At 29.3% G+C, this 18,182-nt stretch overlaps 1 protein-coding gene across 1 annotated transcript in view; it reads left to right on the top strand.

Annotated features, from left to right (window-relative positions):
* The first annotated feature begins 762 nt into the window (after window positions 1–762).
* Window positions 763–18,182, top strand: part of LOC135143764 (uncharacterized) — a 32,463-nt gene continuing 15,043 nt past the window's right edge. The window contains exon 1 of the mRNA XM_064075704.1: window positions 763–890. Coding sequence (XP_063931774.1) covers window positions 871–890 — 20 coding nt within the window. The 5' untranslated portion in view covers window positions 763–870. The remainder of the gene's footprint in view (window positions 891–18,182) is intronic.

The raw sequence follows: 18,182 nt of genomic DNA on the forward strand, positions 1-18,182 counted from the left end.
CTGAAAAATCTAAAATTTTAAATCGGTTGGAAAATCTAAAAACTGAAACATGAAAAATTAAAGAATCGAAAAACTGAAAACTCGAAAAGTTTTATAATGGAAAAATTGAATAAACCAAAAATTATAAAATCGAAACATTGAAAAATTGGAAAACTGAAGGCTGTCTTTCAAAGTGAAACTCTTTTGGGCCAGATGGTCAACAGTCATTAAGTATTTACAGAATCAAAGTTTGGATCATTATTATTATTATCAATACAAGTAAACTTCGACTCTCCCTCAATTCCACCCTTCTCAAGCGAGTCAAAACAAGAACTGGAAGACACCTGTGTGACGTATCTGGGTTATCGGTCCCCTCCGCCCTCAAACCATCCAAACAGACCCATATGTCACATCAGGCCAGACGCCACCGACCGGAAATCCAATCTTAACATGTTCTGCTTTAATTGACGAACCAGCTTTCGGGGGTGCCAACTTCCACCTCGACCGTGTCTCTACAGCAACGCTCTACCAATCCTCCAGCTGTTTTTACTACCAAACTCTAAAAAAAAAATCGCCCACTCGCAAAAACCATCACTTTCACCGATTTTCCATCTGCTCTCGATTTACATAAACGTCCCGCCAATTTCCCAACCGAGTAGAAAGTGCCGCCGTCCCCGGCTCGGCCCCGGCGAATTCGGCGGTCGCCGCTCGCCGTCCCCCCCATCTTTCCCCCCTCTCCCGCGCCTTTGTTCGGTGCGTTCACACGTGCTTCAGTTACCGCTCTGCAGGCATGCCAACCGTCGGTGTGTCGACGTCACGTCCGTTGGTGTTGTTCGTGGTGGTGTTGCGCTCCTGAAGCCGAAACTAGGATCAAAATCGAAAAAAACCGAAATGGAGTACGCCAGGCGGAAGTAAGTGCGGCCAGTGCGGACCCCCGTCGAAGTGGTGCGGCGCTTTTTACAGCCAGCGGTTTTTTGCGAATTTTTTCGAAAGTCAGTGGCGGCGGGCTCGGGGGCGGTGTTGCGACACGGCTACTTTCGAACAGCTGCGATTGCAGAACGCGAATTCTGGGAACCGTTTCGTTTCTGGTGTAATTAGATGAATGGAACGGTTTTCTTAATGATCGGTTGCGTTCGGTGAGCGGTTTTTTGGAGGAAATTGGCGCCGGGGGCGGCGGCTCGGGGACACGCCTCGGTGTCCTGGAACGTCCGACCAGATAATTAAATTACAATGGCAAGAAATGAATTATTTATTGTTCGTCGGGCGATTATCTTTTTCTTTGTATTAGATAACGATAATTCTGTGTATTTTAAAGCGGGATTTCTCCTTTCGTGTCGTTTTCGGAATTATTAAAATTAGAGACAATGGGGATTAGAAAGTGAGAAGGTTTTTGTGACCAGGAAATGCTCGGATTTATGAGTATTAATTACGTCGTAAATTACGCAAAAAACTCGACTAACGCGTTTTTAATCGACCGGCGAGGGTTAATTTTGGCCGGGCTGTGTTTAACAAGACCTTTTGTTTGGAGTTCGGATGTTTGGCACGTAATCGTAAAACTATGCTGTTTTAAATAGTTTACATTGCCGTGACCTTGGAACGTAATTTTAACTCTGGTTTAAATATCGACCACTTTTTTTTTCGAAGTGGAAAACGCAGAGTGCAGCGAAAATCGGCGTTTAAAAAAAAATGGGGTCAGAGCGGCGTTTGAAACACAACCTCCGAATTAGTAATTGAAAAATTCTCGCCTTGACGCTAATTTTTGTAATGACTAAACATTGCAAAGTTTGTTTGCTCCGTGGTGCTAAGTGCGTGTTAAATGTACTAATTTGCGGACCGTTATGAACTTGGGTTGAAAGAAAACTGACTCGAAAGTTCTTTGTGCGGACGGAAATTTGATTTTTTCAAAGACCAAGAAACGTCAAATAAATGTAGCAAAGAAAATTTGTGAGCGAATCTTCCGTGGAAATTGTGTCTGAAATAAAATATCGCGTACTACCGTAAACAAAGAAAATACAAAAAAAATACTATATTTATTTTTATCTTCGACTTCCAGTTTTTCGGAAAAACCCCGAACTTCTACAAATTTTACAACCTTACTTCGAAAAACCGAATGATCGGAAATCTTCGACGCTTTAATTAAGGTCACCGTCAACATGGAAAAACTTGATGACGTCAACTCGAAATTTTTGTGGATATATTTTATCTAATTTTCCTGGAATTTTGGAAATTTATAACTAGTGTTATTAGTTAAACGGACATGGGTCATGTGCGCGCAACGGTCAAACAAATTTGCATATAATTCTAAGGGTGAATACCATAAACAGTTGTTTGTCGTAGTGGTTGATCTGGGTGTTAGTCATATTAAAATAAATATGTAAGTATTCGGAGAATTAATTTCACTTTCACACAATTACGCACGTATTTATTATTAATCATCAAATATGTATATAGAGTTGAAAATATTTTTATTGGTCTTAAATTTTGTGCCCATAATGGGGTAAACTAACCATTACAAAATTTTATAACCAGAAAGGTATGAAATATATGCCTAGCTTGCAATTTTATTACGTTATTTAAAAAAAATGTAACCTTTAATTAATGTAATTTTTGTATTAAGATTGCTATGATTAATTTATTAATACAATTATTTGCGTATACACGACAGATAGATCGAAACGAGGGACCTATTATTTCGTACCCTAGAAATCGAGAAACGTCGACAAAGCGTGACAATGGCCATTCATCGGATGGACCCCATTTTAACTCACGCTCGAGAAATAAAAAAGAAAACATACTGTGTGTTTGAAGAAAAGTCCACGTCCGTAACTGCTTTATTTTTCGAGTACAACATTGTGTGATACGTCAAATTACACAAAAATATATTGGTCTACGACATTCAATTTTTTTTTTGTTTGAACATTTTTGTCGGGATTTTTTCTAAAATCATTAATATACAGAGATTAAAATTTTTAAAATTTTTTTCCGCTGTACAGTGTTTCATTTTAATTTTTTTTGTAAGAGCATGCTGCATAAATTTTTACATATTATTATTATTATATTAGTTTCTTTCAAGGATTTATAAACATAGTCTATTTTTGAAGTTCAATGCGACGTTGCCACTATTCGAATTTTCTGTTTTTTTTTTTTCACTAATGTAAGGGTTCGCAAAAAAATCGCGATGACGTTATTTTTAAGATCTGTGTTGCAATATTTTGGAGAGAAATAAACAGAGAAACACTATGTTATTGTGTCAATTAAATAACATTTTAATATACAGAGTGTTCATAAAATAAAAATTAAAAACGTTACAATTTTCAGGTACGTATATTTCACTTTTTTCAAAAATTGAAACATGGAAAATTGAAGGATCGAAAAACTGAAACTTCGAGAAATTGAAAGATTCCAAAATTGAAATGACGAAAGATAGGAAAATGGAAAAATCGAAACATCGAAAAATTGGAAAATCGAAAAATTGAAAAGCTGAAAAATTGAAAAATCGGGACATAAAAAATTCAAAAATTGAAACATTAAAAGATCGAGAAATCGAAAAGTCGAAAAACTGAAAAATTTTAAATTAAAAAACGATAAATCGAAAAATTGAAAAAACGAAAATTTTAAAAGTCGAAAAATGAAAACTAAAATATCGAAATCCAAAAAGTCGAAAAGTTGAAGGATCAAGCAGTCGAAATATCAAAAAATCAAAAAACGGAAAAATCCCGAAATTGAAAAATTCTCAAAATCGAAAAATTAAGATCGAAAACTTGAAAAATCGAATAAAATTGATGACCTTATTGTTAAGATCTGTGTTGAAATATTTGTAGAGAATTAAACAGAGGTACACTCTTTGTTGTTGTGTCGATTAAATAACATTTTAATATACAGCATGTTAAAAATATACAAAAATTTAAGACGTTACAATTTTCAGGTACGTATATTTCACTTTTTTTCAAAAATTGAAATGACGAAAAATTGGGAAATGGAAAAATCGAAAAATGAAAATCCGAGAAATTGAAAAATCGGAACATTAAAAAATTCAAAAATTGGAACATCAACAGATTGAGAAATCGAAAAGTCGAAAACTGAAAAGTTGACAAATAGAAATAGGTCCAAATAAAAAAAATATATGTATAGAAAATTGATGAAAAAAAATTTAAATAAAAAAAACTAAAATTTTAAAAAAACGAAGAATTTAAACATTGAAAAACTGAAAATTTTAAAAGTCGAAAAATCAAAAATTTTAAAAATCGAAAAATGAAAACAAAAAAATTGAAATCCAAAAAGTCGAAAAATTGCAAGATCAAGCAGTCGAAACATCAAAATATCGAAAAATGGAAAAATCCCGATATTGAAAAATTCTCAAAATCGAAAAATTAAGATATCGAAAACTTGAAAAATCGAATACAAGGGTTCGCAAAAAAAATCGCGATGACGTTATTTTTAAGATCTGTGTGGAAATTTTTGTAGAGAATTAAACAGGTACACTCTTTGTTATTGTGTCGAATAAATAACATTTTAATATACAGCATGTTCATAAAATAAAAATTTAAGACGTTACAATTTTCAGGTACCTATATTTCACTTTTTTTCAAAAATTGAAAGATCGAAAATCTGAAACTTCGAGAAATTGAAAAATTCCAAAATTGAAATGACGAAAGATGGAAAAATCGAAAAATTGAAAATCCGGGAAATTGAAAAATCGGAACATTAAAAAATTCAAAAATTGAAACATCAACAGATCGCGAAATCGAAAAGTCGAAAACTGAAAAATTGACAAATAGAAATAGGTCAAAATAAAAAATATATATATATATAGAAAATTGATAAAAAAATTTAAACAAAAAAACCATAAATTGAACAATAAAAAATCGAAAATTTGAAATGTCGATAAATCGAAAAATTGAAAAAACTAAAATTTAAAAAAAACGAAGAATTTAAACATTGAAAAACTGAAAATTTTAAAAGTCGAAAAATCAAAAATTTTAAAAATCGAAAAATGAAAACAAAAATATCGAAATCCAAAAAGTCGAAAAATTGAAAGATCAAGCGGTCGAAACATCAAAATATCGAAAAACGGAAAAATCCCGAGATTGAAAAATTCTCAAAATCGAAAATTAAGATATCGAAAACTTGAAAAATCGAATACAAGGGTTCGCAAAAAAAATCGCGATGACGTTATTTTTAAGATCTGTGTGGAAATTTTTGTAGAGAATTAAACAGGTACACTCTTTGTTATTGTGTCGATTAAATAATATTTTAATATACAGAGTGTTCATAAAATAAAAATTTAAAACGTTACAATTTTCAGATACTCATATTTATTTTACTTTTTTCGAAAAATGAAAAATAGAAAATTGAAAGATCGAAAAACTGAAACTTCGAGAAATTGAAAAATTCCAAAATTGAAATTACGAAAGATTGGGAAATGGAAAAATCGAAAAATTGAAAAGCCGGGAAATTGAAAAATCGAAAAGTCGAAAAACTGAAAAATTCAGAAATAGAAATAGGCCAAAATAAAAAAATATATGTATAGAAAATTGAAAAATTTTAAATAAAAAAAAACGATAAATCGAAAAATTTGAAATGTTGATATATCGAGAAATCGAAAATTTGAAAAAACGAAAATTTAAAAAAATCGAAGAATTTAAAAATTGGAAAATTTATCAAAAAATCGAAAAACGGAAAAATCCCGAACCTGAAAAACTGAAACTTTGAGAAATTGAAAAATTCCAAAATTGAAATTGCGAAAGATCGGGAAATGGAAAAATCGAAAAATTGAAAAGCCGGGAAATTGAAAAATCGAAAAGTCGAAAAACTGAAAAATTCAGAAATAGAAATAGGCCAAAATAAAAAAATATATGTATAAAAAATTGAAAAATTTTAAATAAAAAAAACGATAAATCGAAAAATTTGAAATGTTGATATATCGAGAAATCGAAAAATTGAAAAAACGAAAATTTAAAAAATCGAAGAATTTAAACATTGAAAAATTTATCAAAAAACCGAAAAACGGAAAAATCCCGAACTTGAAAAATTCTCAAAATCGAAAAACTAAGATATCGAAAACTTGAAAAATCGAAATATTTTGTAGAGAATTAAGCAGAGGTGCACTCTTTGTTATTGTGTCGATTAAATAATAATTTAATGTACAGAGTGTTCATAAAATAAAAATCTAAAACGTTACAATTTTCAGATACGTATAATTCACTTTTTTCAAATGGAACACCCTGTATTTCTTTACTACATCTTACCCTTTTTTTTTTGTTTCTTTCAATTGATATTTTAATTATTCAACGTTTTAAATTTTAGATTTCTCGATTTTTTTGATTTTTCAGTTCTTCAGTATTACTGTTCTTCAATTTTTCAAATTTTGACGTTGCTAAATTTCAGTTTTCCGTATAATTTTTCAATTTTTATAATTCTAGATTTCTGGAGCTTTCAGTTTTTCTATTTTTTAATTTTTCAATTTTTTGAATTTTTGAATAAATTTTTCGATGTTTTGATTGTTCTATATCTGGGTTTATCAATTTTTCCATTTTTAACTTTTTGACCTCTCGATTTTTCGGTTTCTCGATGTCTCAGTTTTTGAATTTTTCGATTTTTGAATTATCCGATTTTTTTAATTGTTGAGTTTCGATTTCTCGATTTGTTGATTTTTCAGTTTTCGATTTTTAAACAAAAAAGTAAAATAATATGAAATAATAAAATTCAGTTCTGTTGGAAAAAACCTAAATATTGAAATTTGAAAGTTATGAATCAATTTTTTTTTGTTGACAATGTACAGGGTGATGAGAAAAAAATCTAAAAAAATGTTAAAAAAATCTTTGAACCAAGTTTTTGAAAATATTAAACTTCAAAATAGAAGAATTAAAAAAAAAAATAAAAAATAGCTTTTGTGAACAGTAAAAATGACGTGAATAAAAAAAAAGTTTGGTGCAGAGATTTTTCTAACCATTTTTTCGAGTTCTTTAAACTTAATAGCGTCATTTTTCCATCACCCTGTATATCAAAATCCAATTTTATTTATGACACAATAAAACCCGTATCTTTATTTAGCTCTTAAGAAAATGTTGTAACCCTTTTGAGATTTTTTTGTGAAAAGTTGGATTTTGTGAATAAAATAAAAAACATAATGATACAGACCTTTTTTACAAACAGAATCTATTTTTAATGTTTATATTCTTCTCAGCACACTTTATTTTTTAAATAAATATCTATAAAAAAAATTTAGAAACTACAAAAAAAAAGTTACGTCACCAAAAAACAATAACGTCTGTATCCATTATAGTGAAATCACCGTGTATATAATTCTAGGAGAACAAAAATTCCAACGCTAGTCTTAAAATAGTCCTAGAGTGTCACAACAATCAGTCTCGTCGTGTCGGAGATTATCTAATGAAACCGCCAACGGACAAACAGACGGAAACACGAGACGGACATTTCGTGTTCTGTACGTCGCGCGCCGTCAACCGATGCGAATATTTCCGTTTTGCGGTCACTTCCGGACCTACATTTCCGCAGCCCACTTAATAAAAACCCATAACCCGGAGTTCAGCCCGTCCAGAGCCGATTTATTCGCACACTCCGTTCCGACTAAACGGGTTCTAGAATATCGCCGCGATTAATTGAGCCATTGACATTAAAGTACGTGGAAGCGACGTCAACGTCCGAGTCGATCGTCCGTTCCTCCGTCCCCTAGCAATCAAAAAGCATGCGTCAGCCTTAATCTCTCTTCCACTTGATCCGTCTCATACTTTTCTTCCGGAACAGATATGACCCACAATTCCCGCAACCGTTCACCGAATCTCGGAACTCTCCGTCATCGAAATTTTCGTCCTTTTACATTGTTATTTCGCATTCCTCGATAATTCCCCGCTTCCAAGGCCGCATTTTCAATGAACTTGCCCGCTCCACCCGACTCGAAAAACTGGGTTAGACGATAAATTCGGCGAGTTTTTTCCGCTCCTCCCTTGCGTAATTTTTACTCTCGTTCGCTTCTTTCGCATGTTCATTACCGTAACCGGATATCCTCGAGCAATTAATATTCAAAGCGATCCTCGATTAATTAGCGGTTACTTTCGACGCTTATATAAGTTCGCGCTGGTTTTGGACTAATTAATCGTACTCGCGATTTTTTTTCGGGCTTTTTACGCTTGACGTAAGCGATTTCGTCGGCCTTGGATGCCATCATTTTCGTGGCGATCGATCGTTTGGCCTTCGCTGAAATCATCACTCGTTAAATTCGAAAGCTTGCTGAAAAATCTGCGTAAATTATCATCCTATTGTCTTTATTTGTGTCAATGAGAAACGCAGATTGTGGGTTTTGTTGACGCGGAGCGAGGAAAGTTTGAAGAGGTTTTTTCTGGTTTTGGTTACTAATTGGCCGGTGGAATTGTCGTTGGAGTATAAGGAGTGTTATTGTCGGGGGTATTTGGATTTTAATTGTTGCGATAATTGTTATTGTTTGGGTGTTCGATTTGTTTGTTTATCGTCGCAGTTGTGATGTTGGTGGATTATCGCCCGATAAGTTACACAATTATTTATTTATTTAATGTTGGCAATGATTTATGAGATTTTGGGTGGTCTTCTCGCCACGACGGTTTCCTTTGCACGTTTGAATTATTTCCAATTATTGAAACTCGAATTTTAAGCCAGAAATTGAAATTTTTTTGGGTATATTCTCTAATAAAATATGTTATCTCATTTTATCATGATAAGTTATGTTTACAAAGTGTGCTGGAAGATTTTTAGTTAATGTTTGGTTATACAAGTTCTTAAAACAAAAAATTAGTTCTATTTTTTTCGTGATCACCCCTATCTATAAATTAAATAAATCTAGGCTGATTCGTAAACCACAAGTTTAGGATTGTTGTTTCATAAAATGTAGGAATTTTTATGCAAAATTTTTAGGTGACGTCATCAAAATGTTGATGGGGATAATCAGACAAATTTTGGTTATCGTTTTACCATCTATTACCATTAGTCTTAAATAGAAATGAAACTTGCTAACACACAATCCAATAATTAACACAGACAAAAGACGTTAGGACAGACAAAGGAAACTGGAAAATGAACGTTTCATTTAGTTGGAAATATTTTATTCCAATCAGTTTTCAGTTTGTTTTGATTTAAATTGCATTTGAAAAAAAGATAAATTACTGATGTAATTATGTGAAAGTAAACTAATTCCTCCACAAACAACTGCTACACGAAACAAATGTTTAACTGTTGAAATTGTAGACAAATTTTTCTAACCGTTGCGCACGAGTGTCGGGTGGGATTAAGATTTTTTTTACCGTGGCGGATAACTGACCCATATATGCTTTTTCGAAAATTTTGGTCTAGGACATTAATAAAGTTAATCTTTTTCCAATCAAGTGTTTGAAATGTATTTTCCAAAATTTTTTCAGCATTTTTTGACAACTTTTCAAAAATTATTATTTTTTTAATACCCGTATCGATTTTTTTTCGAAAATATGGAAGGAGTTTTTCTTGTTGAAAGAGAATAACTTCGAAAGTTATTTTCGGCTTCACTTGTTAAAGAGTTGAAACAATCTTTCCAAAATCGATAAAATAAAAGATGCAAATTTTCGAAAATTTAAAATTAAAAAAAACATGTTCAAACCGAATTTTTCGAAAATCTTGCTCATCCATCACCGTGACCTAAATCCTTTTTAATCAACTCGTTGAAGTGTAGTTTCTAAAAAATGTTCAGTGTTTTCAGACAACTTTTCAAAAATCGCAATTTTTTCAAAGTCGGTAAAATGAAAAATGAAAATTTTCGAAATATTTAAAAAAATTCATTTCTAAACCGAATTTATTGAAAATGTTGGTCTAGAACCTCCAACATATTCATCTTTTTCGAATCAATTCGTTAAAATGTGGTTCCCAAAATTTTGTCAGGATTTTTGGATTAACTTTTTAATATTTTTTTAATGCCCCTATTGAATCTTCTTACTGTATCGAGTACCCTTCGAAAATTATCCAAGCCGATTTTGTTATGGAAGAAGAATAACTTATAGAACTTATTTTCGGCTTCATTTCTTAAAGAATTCAAATATTTTTTTCCAAAATCGATAAAATCAAAGATACAAATTTTCCAAATATTAAAAAAAATCGATTTCGAACCAAATTTTTCGAAAATCTTACTCTGGTACCATCACCGTGACTTTAATCTTTTTTTAATCAACTCGTATTTTCTAAAAATTTTTCAATATTTTTAGATAACTTTTCAAAAATTACAATTTTTTAATAGCCACCCCTGTTGAAATTTTTTATTGTTGTAAGCAGCCTTCAAAAATTGTCTAAAGAAATTTTCTTGTAAATTTCGACTTGTAGCAGTTATTTTCGGATTCATTTCTTAAAAAATTCCAACAATTTTTTCAAAGTCGGTATAATTGAAATTGAAAATTTTCAAAATAATTCAAAAAATTCATTTTCAAATGGAATTTATGGAAAATGTTGGTCTAGGACCACCAACATGTTCATCTTTTTGGAATGAACTCGTTGAAATGTGATTCCTTAAATTTTTTCAGGATTTTTGTGTTAACTTTTCAAAAATCTCTTTTTTAATGCACCTATTGAATTTTGTTACTGCATCGAACACCATTCGAAAATTATCCAAGGAGATTTTCTTATTGAAGAAGAATAACTTATAGAACTTATTTTCGGCTTCATTTCTTAAAGAATTCAAATATTTTTTTCCAAAATCGATAAAATCAAAGATACAAATTTTCCAAATATTAAAAAAAAAACCGATTTCGAACCAAATTTTTCGAAAATCTTACTCTGGTACCATCACCGTGACTTTAATCTTTTTTGAATTAACTCGTATTTTCTAAAAAATTTTCAATATTTTTAGATAACTTTTCAAAAATTACAATTTTTTAATAGCCACCCCTGTTGAAATTTTTTATTGTTGTAAGCAGCCTTCAAAAATTGTCTAAAGAAATTTTCTTGTAAATTTCGACTTGTAGCAGTTATTTTCGGATTCATTTCTTAGAAAATTCCAACAATTTTTTCAAAGTCGGTATAATTGAAATTGAAAATTTTCAAAATATTTCAAAAAATTCATTTTCAAATGGAATTTATGGAAAATGTTGGTCTAGAACCACCAACATGTTCATCTTTTTGGAATCAACTCGTTGAAATGTGATTCCCTAAATTTTTTCAGGATTTTTGTGTTAACTTTTAAAAAATCTCTTTTTTAATGCACCTATTGAATTTTTTTACTGCACCGAGCACCATTCGAAAATTATCCAAGGAGATTTTCTTATAGAAGAAGAATAACTTATAGAACTTATTTTCGTCTTCATTCCTTAAAGAATTCAAACATTTTTTTCCAAAATCGATAAAATCAAAGATACAAATTTTCCAAACATTAAAAAAAAAAACGATTTCGAACCAAATTTTTCGAAAATCTTGCTCTGGTACCATCATGATCTTTTTTGAATCAACTTGTATTTTCTAAAATTTTTTCAGTATTTTTAGATAACTTTTCAAAAATTACAATTTTTTAATAGCCACCCCTGTTGAAATTTTTTATTGTTGTAAGCACCCTTCAAAAATTGTCTAAAAAAAATTTCTTGTAAACTTCGACTTGCAGCGGTTATTTTCGGAATCATTTCTTAGAAAATTTCAACAATTTTTTCAAAGTCGGTAAAATTGAAATTGAAAATTTTCAAAATATGTATTTAAAAAAATTAATTTTCAAACGGAATTTATGGAAAATGTTGGTCAAAGACCACCAAATTGTTCATCTTTTTGGAATCAACTCGCTGAAATGTGGTTACCTAAATATTTTCAGGATTTTTGTGTTAACTTTTCAAAAATCTTTTTTTTTTTAATGCACCTATTGAATCTTTTTACTGTTACGAGCACCATTCGAAAATTATCCAAGGTGGTTTTTCTTATAGAAGAAGAATAAGTTATAGAACTTATTTTCGGTTTCATTTCTTAAAGATTTCAAACATTTTTTTCCAAGATCGATAAAATCAAAGGTGCAAATTTTCGAAATATTAAAAGAAAAAAATTTCGAACCAAATTTTTCGAAAATCTGGCTCCGGTACCATCACCGTGACCTTAATATTTTTTTAATCAACTCGTTGGGATGTATTTTCTAAACTTTTTTGAATATTTTTAGACAAATTTTCAAAAATCGCAATTTTTAATTGTCCCTCCATTGAATTGTTTATTGTTATAAGCACCCTTCAAAAATTGTCTAATTCTTATAAATTCCGACTTGTGGAAATTATTTCGGCTTCATTTCTTAAAAAATTCCAACAATTTTTTCTAAATCGGTTAAATGAAAAATTCATTTTCAAACCGAATTTTTGGAAAATTTTGCTGTAGGACCACCAACATGTTAATCTTTTTCAAATCAACTCATTGAAATGTATTTCCCAAAAATTTTTCAGGATTTTTAGGTAATTTTTCAAAAGTTTTTTTTTTAAGGCCTCCATTGAATTTTTTTACTGTATCGTGCACCCTTCGAAAATTATCCAAGGACCTTTTCTTGTAGAAGCAGAATAACTTGCAGAAGTTATTTTTGGCTTCATTTTTTAAAATTTTCACACATTTTTTCCAAAATCGATAAAATGAAAGATGCAAATTTTCGAAATATTAAAAATTTCAAAAATTTTTTCAGTATTTTTTAGACAACTTTTCAAAAATCGCAATTTTTTAGTATTACTGTTGAAATTTTTTGTTGTAAGCACCGTTCAGAATTTATCTAAAGAAATTATCTTGTAAAAGTTATTTTCGGGTTCATTCAAATTCCAACAATTTTTTCAAAGTAGGTAAAATGAAAAATGAAAATTTTCGAAATATTTCAGTTTCATTTTTAAACCGAATTTTTCGAAAATTTTGAACTTTCAAGGACAAAGTTCCAGGAGTTCATGGTTTTCTGTGATAGGAATAAACAATTAAAACTCATAACTTCTGATTTTTTTCTGGCTTTTCAAAAAAAAAAGTTAATGTTTTTTAAATCTGATAAGTATATATATATATATATATATATATATATTTAATAAGGAAAACTACCGCCCTTACAACTTCTTGACAAGTGAAAATTATAAATTAAATAAACCGGAGTTTTAAAAAAAAATAGTGAAAAGCCGTTATTCAGTTTGGACTTTTTGCTAAAATCGAAATTCCCAACACACATATAAACTTTGACAACAATCGGTCCAGTAGTTTCGGTATAATAGAAATGTACACATTGAAAAAAAAGTAGAATCCTCTCCTTAACGACTTTCTAATTTTCTGACAACGCATCCAAGTATTTTTTCACCTAATTTTAATGATAACTTTCAGATTAGTTAATAGTTAAAATAAACATTTTGACAAGGCAATTAAAAAAAGGTAGTTCCACTATAGAAAACGTATAAGAGTTTCACTCGCATCCAAACCAATCCTTCACTACACGAACACCCATGACGAAACCTCCAAACCCTACGCAATCCCCGCCGACCTTGCCTCAATCCCACACCTCACAATTCCTCCAAACGCGAAAATCTCGCACCATAAACAAACCTCCACGTTCTCCCCTTCGCCAAAAAACTCCAATCCCATCTCATGAGCCGCTCGCTGCTTTCGCCATTCATCTCCGACTCCCGCCCCCGTCAATCGTACAATTCCTTCGATGACTAACGACCACGATTAAATCCGTCTCGTCGGTACGGATTTAGCTCGATCGACGCCAGGAATGTTCGTTAGCATTTTTTTCGTTCCTCGATCGAGTTTCGACATTCCGCTGGCGCTTAAAAGCGAAATGTCTGTCTGTGCATACGTGTGTTTGTAGAAAGCTCGTTGCGTCACGGCTGTGGAGCAACCGGCCATGTTGACCAACAGCGCATTGTTGCGCTATATAATTTTTTAGTCCGGTCGATGGAGAAGAGGGGAATCGCCGGCCAGGGCCGGAGCGACGGTTTTCGGCGTGATTCACGCCTACGGGGAACCCTGGACGGATTGGCGAGTTTTTATGGGGGATATTAGGTGAATCAAGCTGGATGTGAGTCATAGACTAGCGGGATATTAATGAGTTGTGCGGTGATTCAGGTATTAAACGGTTGTAGAGTCGTACACAAAATTAACAATTGAATTTCTTTCGATTTGATAATAATTTCTCGTTTATTCAATCCTTCAAATTTACAATCTTTAATTTTTCAGGTTTAGAGTTATTGATTTCTTTAATTTTTCAAGTTCATTTTCAAATTTTTGATTTTTCAATCTTACAATTGTGCAATTTTTCCATCTTTTTGATTCGAAAATTTGAAAAATCAAAAAACTGGAAGATCGAAAAATTATGAAGAATCGTCAAAATTGTGAAGTCAATAAATTGAAAAATTAAACATCGAAAAACTGAAAAATCGAATAAATGAATAAGTTTGATTATAATTGAAAAATGGTAAAATTATAATTATTGCCAGATTCATGTTTAAAATAAAAACTAGAAAAATTGCAAATCGAGAATTGCAGCGAAATGTAAAAGTTAAAAACATCCAAAAGGTGAAAAATCAATCGAAAAATTGCAAAAATAAAAAAAATAAAAAACCGAGACGAATTATTGAAAAATGAAAAATTGAAGAACAAGAAAAACGAAAAATTGGAAAATCGCAAATTGAAGAATTCAAGAAACAAAAAACTGAAAAAATTAAAATTGAAAGAACAATCAAAATTTTTGGAATCATTTCTTGTTCCAACTTTTTGATTCGAAAAGTTAAAAAATCAAAAAACTAGAAACGAAAAAGTAGAAAATCAAAAAAATCATATATGTAGAATCGTTAAAATTGTAAAGTCGAAAAATTGAACATCGAAAATCTGAAAAATCGAATAAATGAAAAAGTTAAAAAATCCAATCATTGAAAAATGGTAAAATTATAATTATTAGCAAATTCAATGAACACTAGAAAAATTGTAAAAACAGTCTCAATTTTTTGAAATTAATTTTTTTTTGCCAATTTTCGGATTCATTTCTTAAAGAATTCTAACAGTTTCTCCCAAGTCTATAAAAAAATTGAAAAATCCAAAAATCGAAAAATTAAAAATGAAAACTCGAAAAGTTGCATATCGTGAAAATTCAAAAAACAAAAAAATAATGAAAAATTGAAGAAACAAAAAACGAAAAATTGAAAAAACAAACTCAATTATTTTTTTTACCTTTTTTTCGAACACCTTGACAATTTTCGGATTAAGTTCTTAAAGAATTCCAACAATTTTTCCCGAGTCTAAAAAAATTGAAAAATCCAAAAAATCGAAAAATTTTAAAATGAAAACTGGAAAAGTTGCATATCGTGAAAATACAAAAAACAAAAAAATAACGAAAAATTGAAACAATTGAAATTGAAAAAAAAAACAAAATCGAAAAATTGGAAAAACGATCTCAAATTTTGGAAATTGATATTTTTGACCATTTTTCGAACATCTTTGACAATCTTCGAATTAATTTGTGAATGAATTCCAACAATTTTTCGAAAGTTGATAAACCGAAAAATTGAAAAATCCAAAAATTGAAAACTCATCAAATTGCAAATCGAGAAACTGCGGCAGAATCAAAAAACCGAAACATCCAAAAGTTTGAAAGTAGAAAAGTTTAAAATGGAAACTCGAAATTTTTCGAAATTAATTTTTTTGACTATTTGTCGAACATTGACAATTTTCTTATTGATTTCTTAAAGAATTCCAACAATGAAATCTTATTTCTCAACGTATTTTTGAGGATTTTTAGGCAACTTCAAAAATCTCATTTTTTTTAATACCGCCTATTGAATTTTTTTTACTTTCTCCAAATCCCTTCGAAAATTATATAACGAAATTTTCTTGTAGATTCGACTTATTTTGGCTTTATTTCTTAAAAATTCCAATAATTTTTCTAAAATCGATTAAATGCAATTTCAAACCGAATTTTTCAAAAATCTTGATCCGGGACCATCAATACGTTAATAAAAATCGAATTAATGAAAAAGTTTAAAAATCAAATAATTGAAAGATGGATTAGATGCATATTTAAAATGAAAATAGAAAAATTGCAAATCCAAAATTGAAGAAACGAAAAATTAAAAAATCTAAAAGTTGAAAAATCGAAAATTTGACAACAGAAAAATTGCAAATCAAAAAATTGAAAAAATCTAAAAATTAAAAAATTTCACATAGAAAAACGAAAAATTATAAAATCAGAACATTGGAAAACCAAAAAATTGAAAAAAATAACAAAATATCGAAAAATTTTAAAGTGAATACTGGAAAAGTTGCACATCGTGAAAATTCAAAAAACAAAATAAATAATGAAAAATTGAAACAATTGAAAGTGAAAAAAAATCTAAAATCGGAACATTGAAAATCCAAAAATTGAAAATTCGAGCAAATTTCAAATCGAAAAATTGCAGAATCGCAAATTGAAAAATTGAAGAAAAAAGAATTAATATTTTTGACCATCTTTGACAATTTTCGAATTAATTTGTGAATAATTCCAACAATTTTTCGAAAGTTGATAAACCGAAAAATTGAAGAATCCAAAAATTGAAAACTCATCAAATTGCAAATCGAGAAACTGTGGCAAAATCAAAAAACTGAAGCATCCAAAAGTTTGAAAGTCGAAAAGTTTAAAATGGAAACTCGAAATTTTTCGAAATTAATTTTTTTGACTTTTTCGAACATGGACAATTTTTGTCATGGTTTCTTAAAGAATTCCAACAATGAAATCGTATTTCTCAACGTATTTTTGAGGATTTTTAGGCAACTTCAAAAATCTCAATTTTTTTAATACCGCCTATTGAATTTTTTTACTTTCTCCGAAGCCCTTCGAAAATTATATAACGAAATTTTCTTGTAGATTATTCGACTTATTTTGGCTTTATTTCTTAAAAATTCCAATAATTTTTCTAAAATCGATAAAATGCAAGATACCAATTCGACATTTGTAAAAAAAATTCAATTTCAAACCGAATTTTTCAGAAATCTTGATCCGGGACCATCAATATGTTAATAAAAATCGAGTAAATGAAAATAGAAAAATTGCAAATCCAAAATTGAAGAAACAAAAAATTTAAAAATCTAAAAGTTGAAAAATCGAAAATTTGACATCAGAAAAATTGCAAATCAAAACATTGAAAAATCTAAAAATTAAAAAAATTCACATAGAAAAAAAGGGAAATAATAGAATCAGAACATTGTAAAACCAAAAAATTGAAAAAATTGACAAAAAACAGATTTGAAATCGAGAAATTGCAAAACTTAAAAATTGAAGCATACAAAAGTTAGAAAATAGAAAAACTGAATAATTTAAACTTACGAAATTGAACAAACAAAAAATTGAAATTGAAAAACAAAAATTTATATAATCTCAACACTGAGAAATGGAAAAATTGTAAAAATAAAGTAAATAATAAACTGAAACAGAAAAATACAAATCAAAAATATGAAGAAATGAAAAATTAAAGGTTTAGAGATTTGAGAAATTGAAAACTCGAGACATTTTAAATCGAATAATTGCAAAATTTTAAAATTGAGACATCGAAAAGTTAGAAAATAGAAAAATGATCAATTTAAACTAGTAAAATGGAACAAAAAAAAATTAAGTTGAAAATACAAACATTTATAAAATTTGAACATTGAAAATCGAAAATTTGAAGAAATAAAAAATTAAAGATTTGAAAAATTGAAAACTCGAAATTAAATATTTGCAAAATTTTAAAATTGAAACAACAAAATTGAAAAATCAAAGCATTCAAAAATCAAAAAAATTTGAAAATTGAAATATCCAAAAGTTGGAGATACGAAAAACTAAGCAATTTTTATTAAACTTGTAAAATTAAACAAACAAAAAATTGACATTTACAAAACAAATACATATTTATTTATAAAATCGGAGCATTGAAAAATCGAGAAACTTTTAATCGAATAATTGCAAAATTTTAAAATTGAAGAAATGAAAAACTGAACAATTTGAACTTGTAAAATTGAACAAACAAAAAATTTAAATTGAAAAAACAAATGCTTATAAAACCTGAAGATTGAAAAATCAAAAAATTGTAAAAATAAAGAAAATAAACCGTAACAAAAAATTACGAATCGAAAATTTGAAGAAATGAAAAATCCAAAAATTGCAACATTTAAAAATTGAAGAATCAAAAAAATTGAAAATTAAAACATTGGAAAATCAAAAAATTGAAAAAATTAAAAAAAAATTATAGAAATGAAAAACTGAA

The sequence above is a fragment of the Zophobas morio genome, unplaced genomic scaffold (genome assembly GCF_036711695.1).
Source record: "Zophobas morio isolate AGI-343-1 ecotype UQ-CSIRO unplaced genomic scaffold, CSIRO_AGI_Zmor_V1 ptg000075l, whole genome shotgun sequence".
Taxonomy (NCBI): Eukaryota; Metazoa; Arthropoda; class Insecta; order Coleoptera; family Tenebrionidae; genus Zophobas; species Zophobas morio.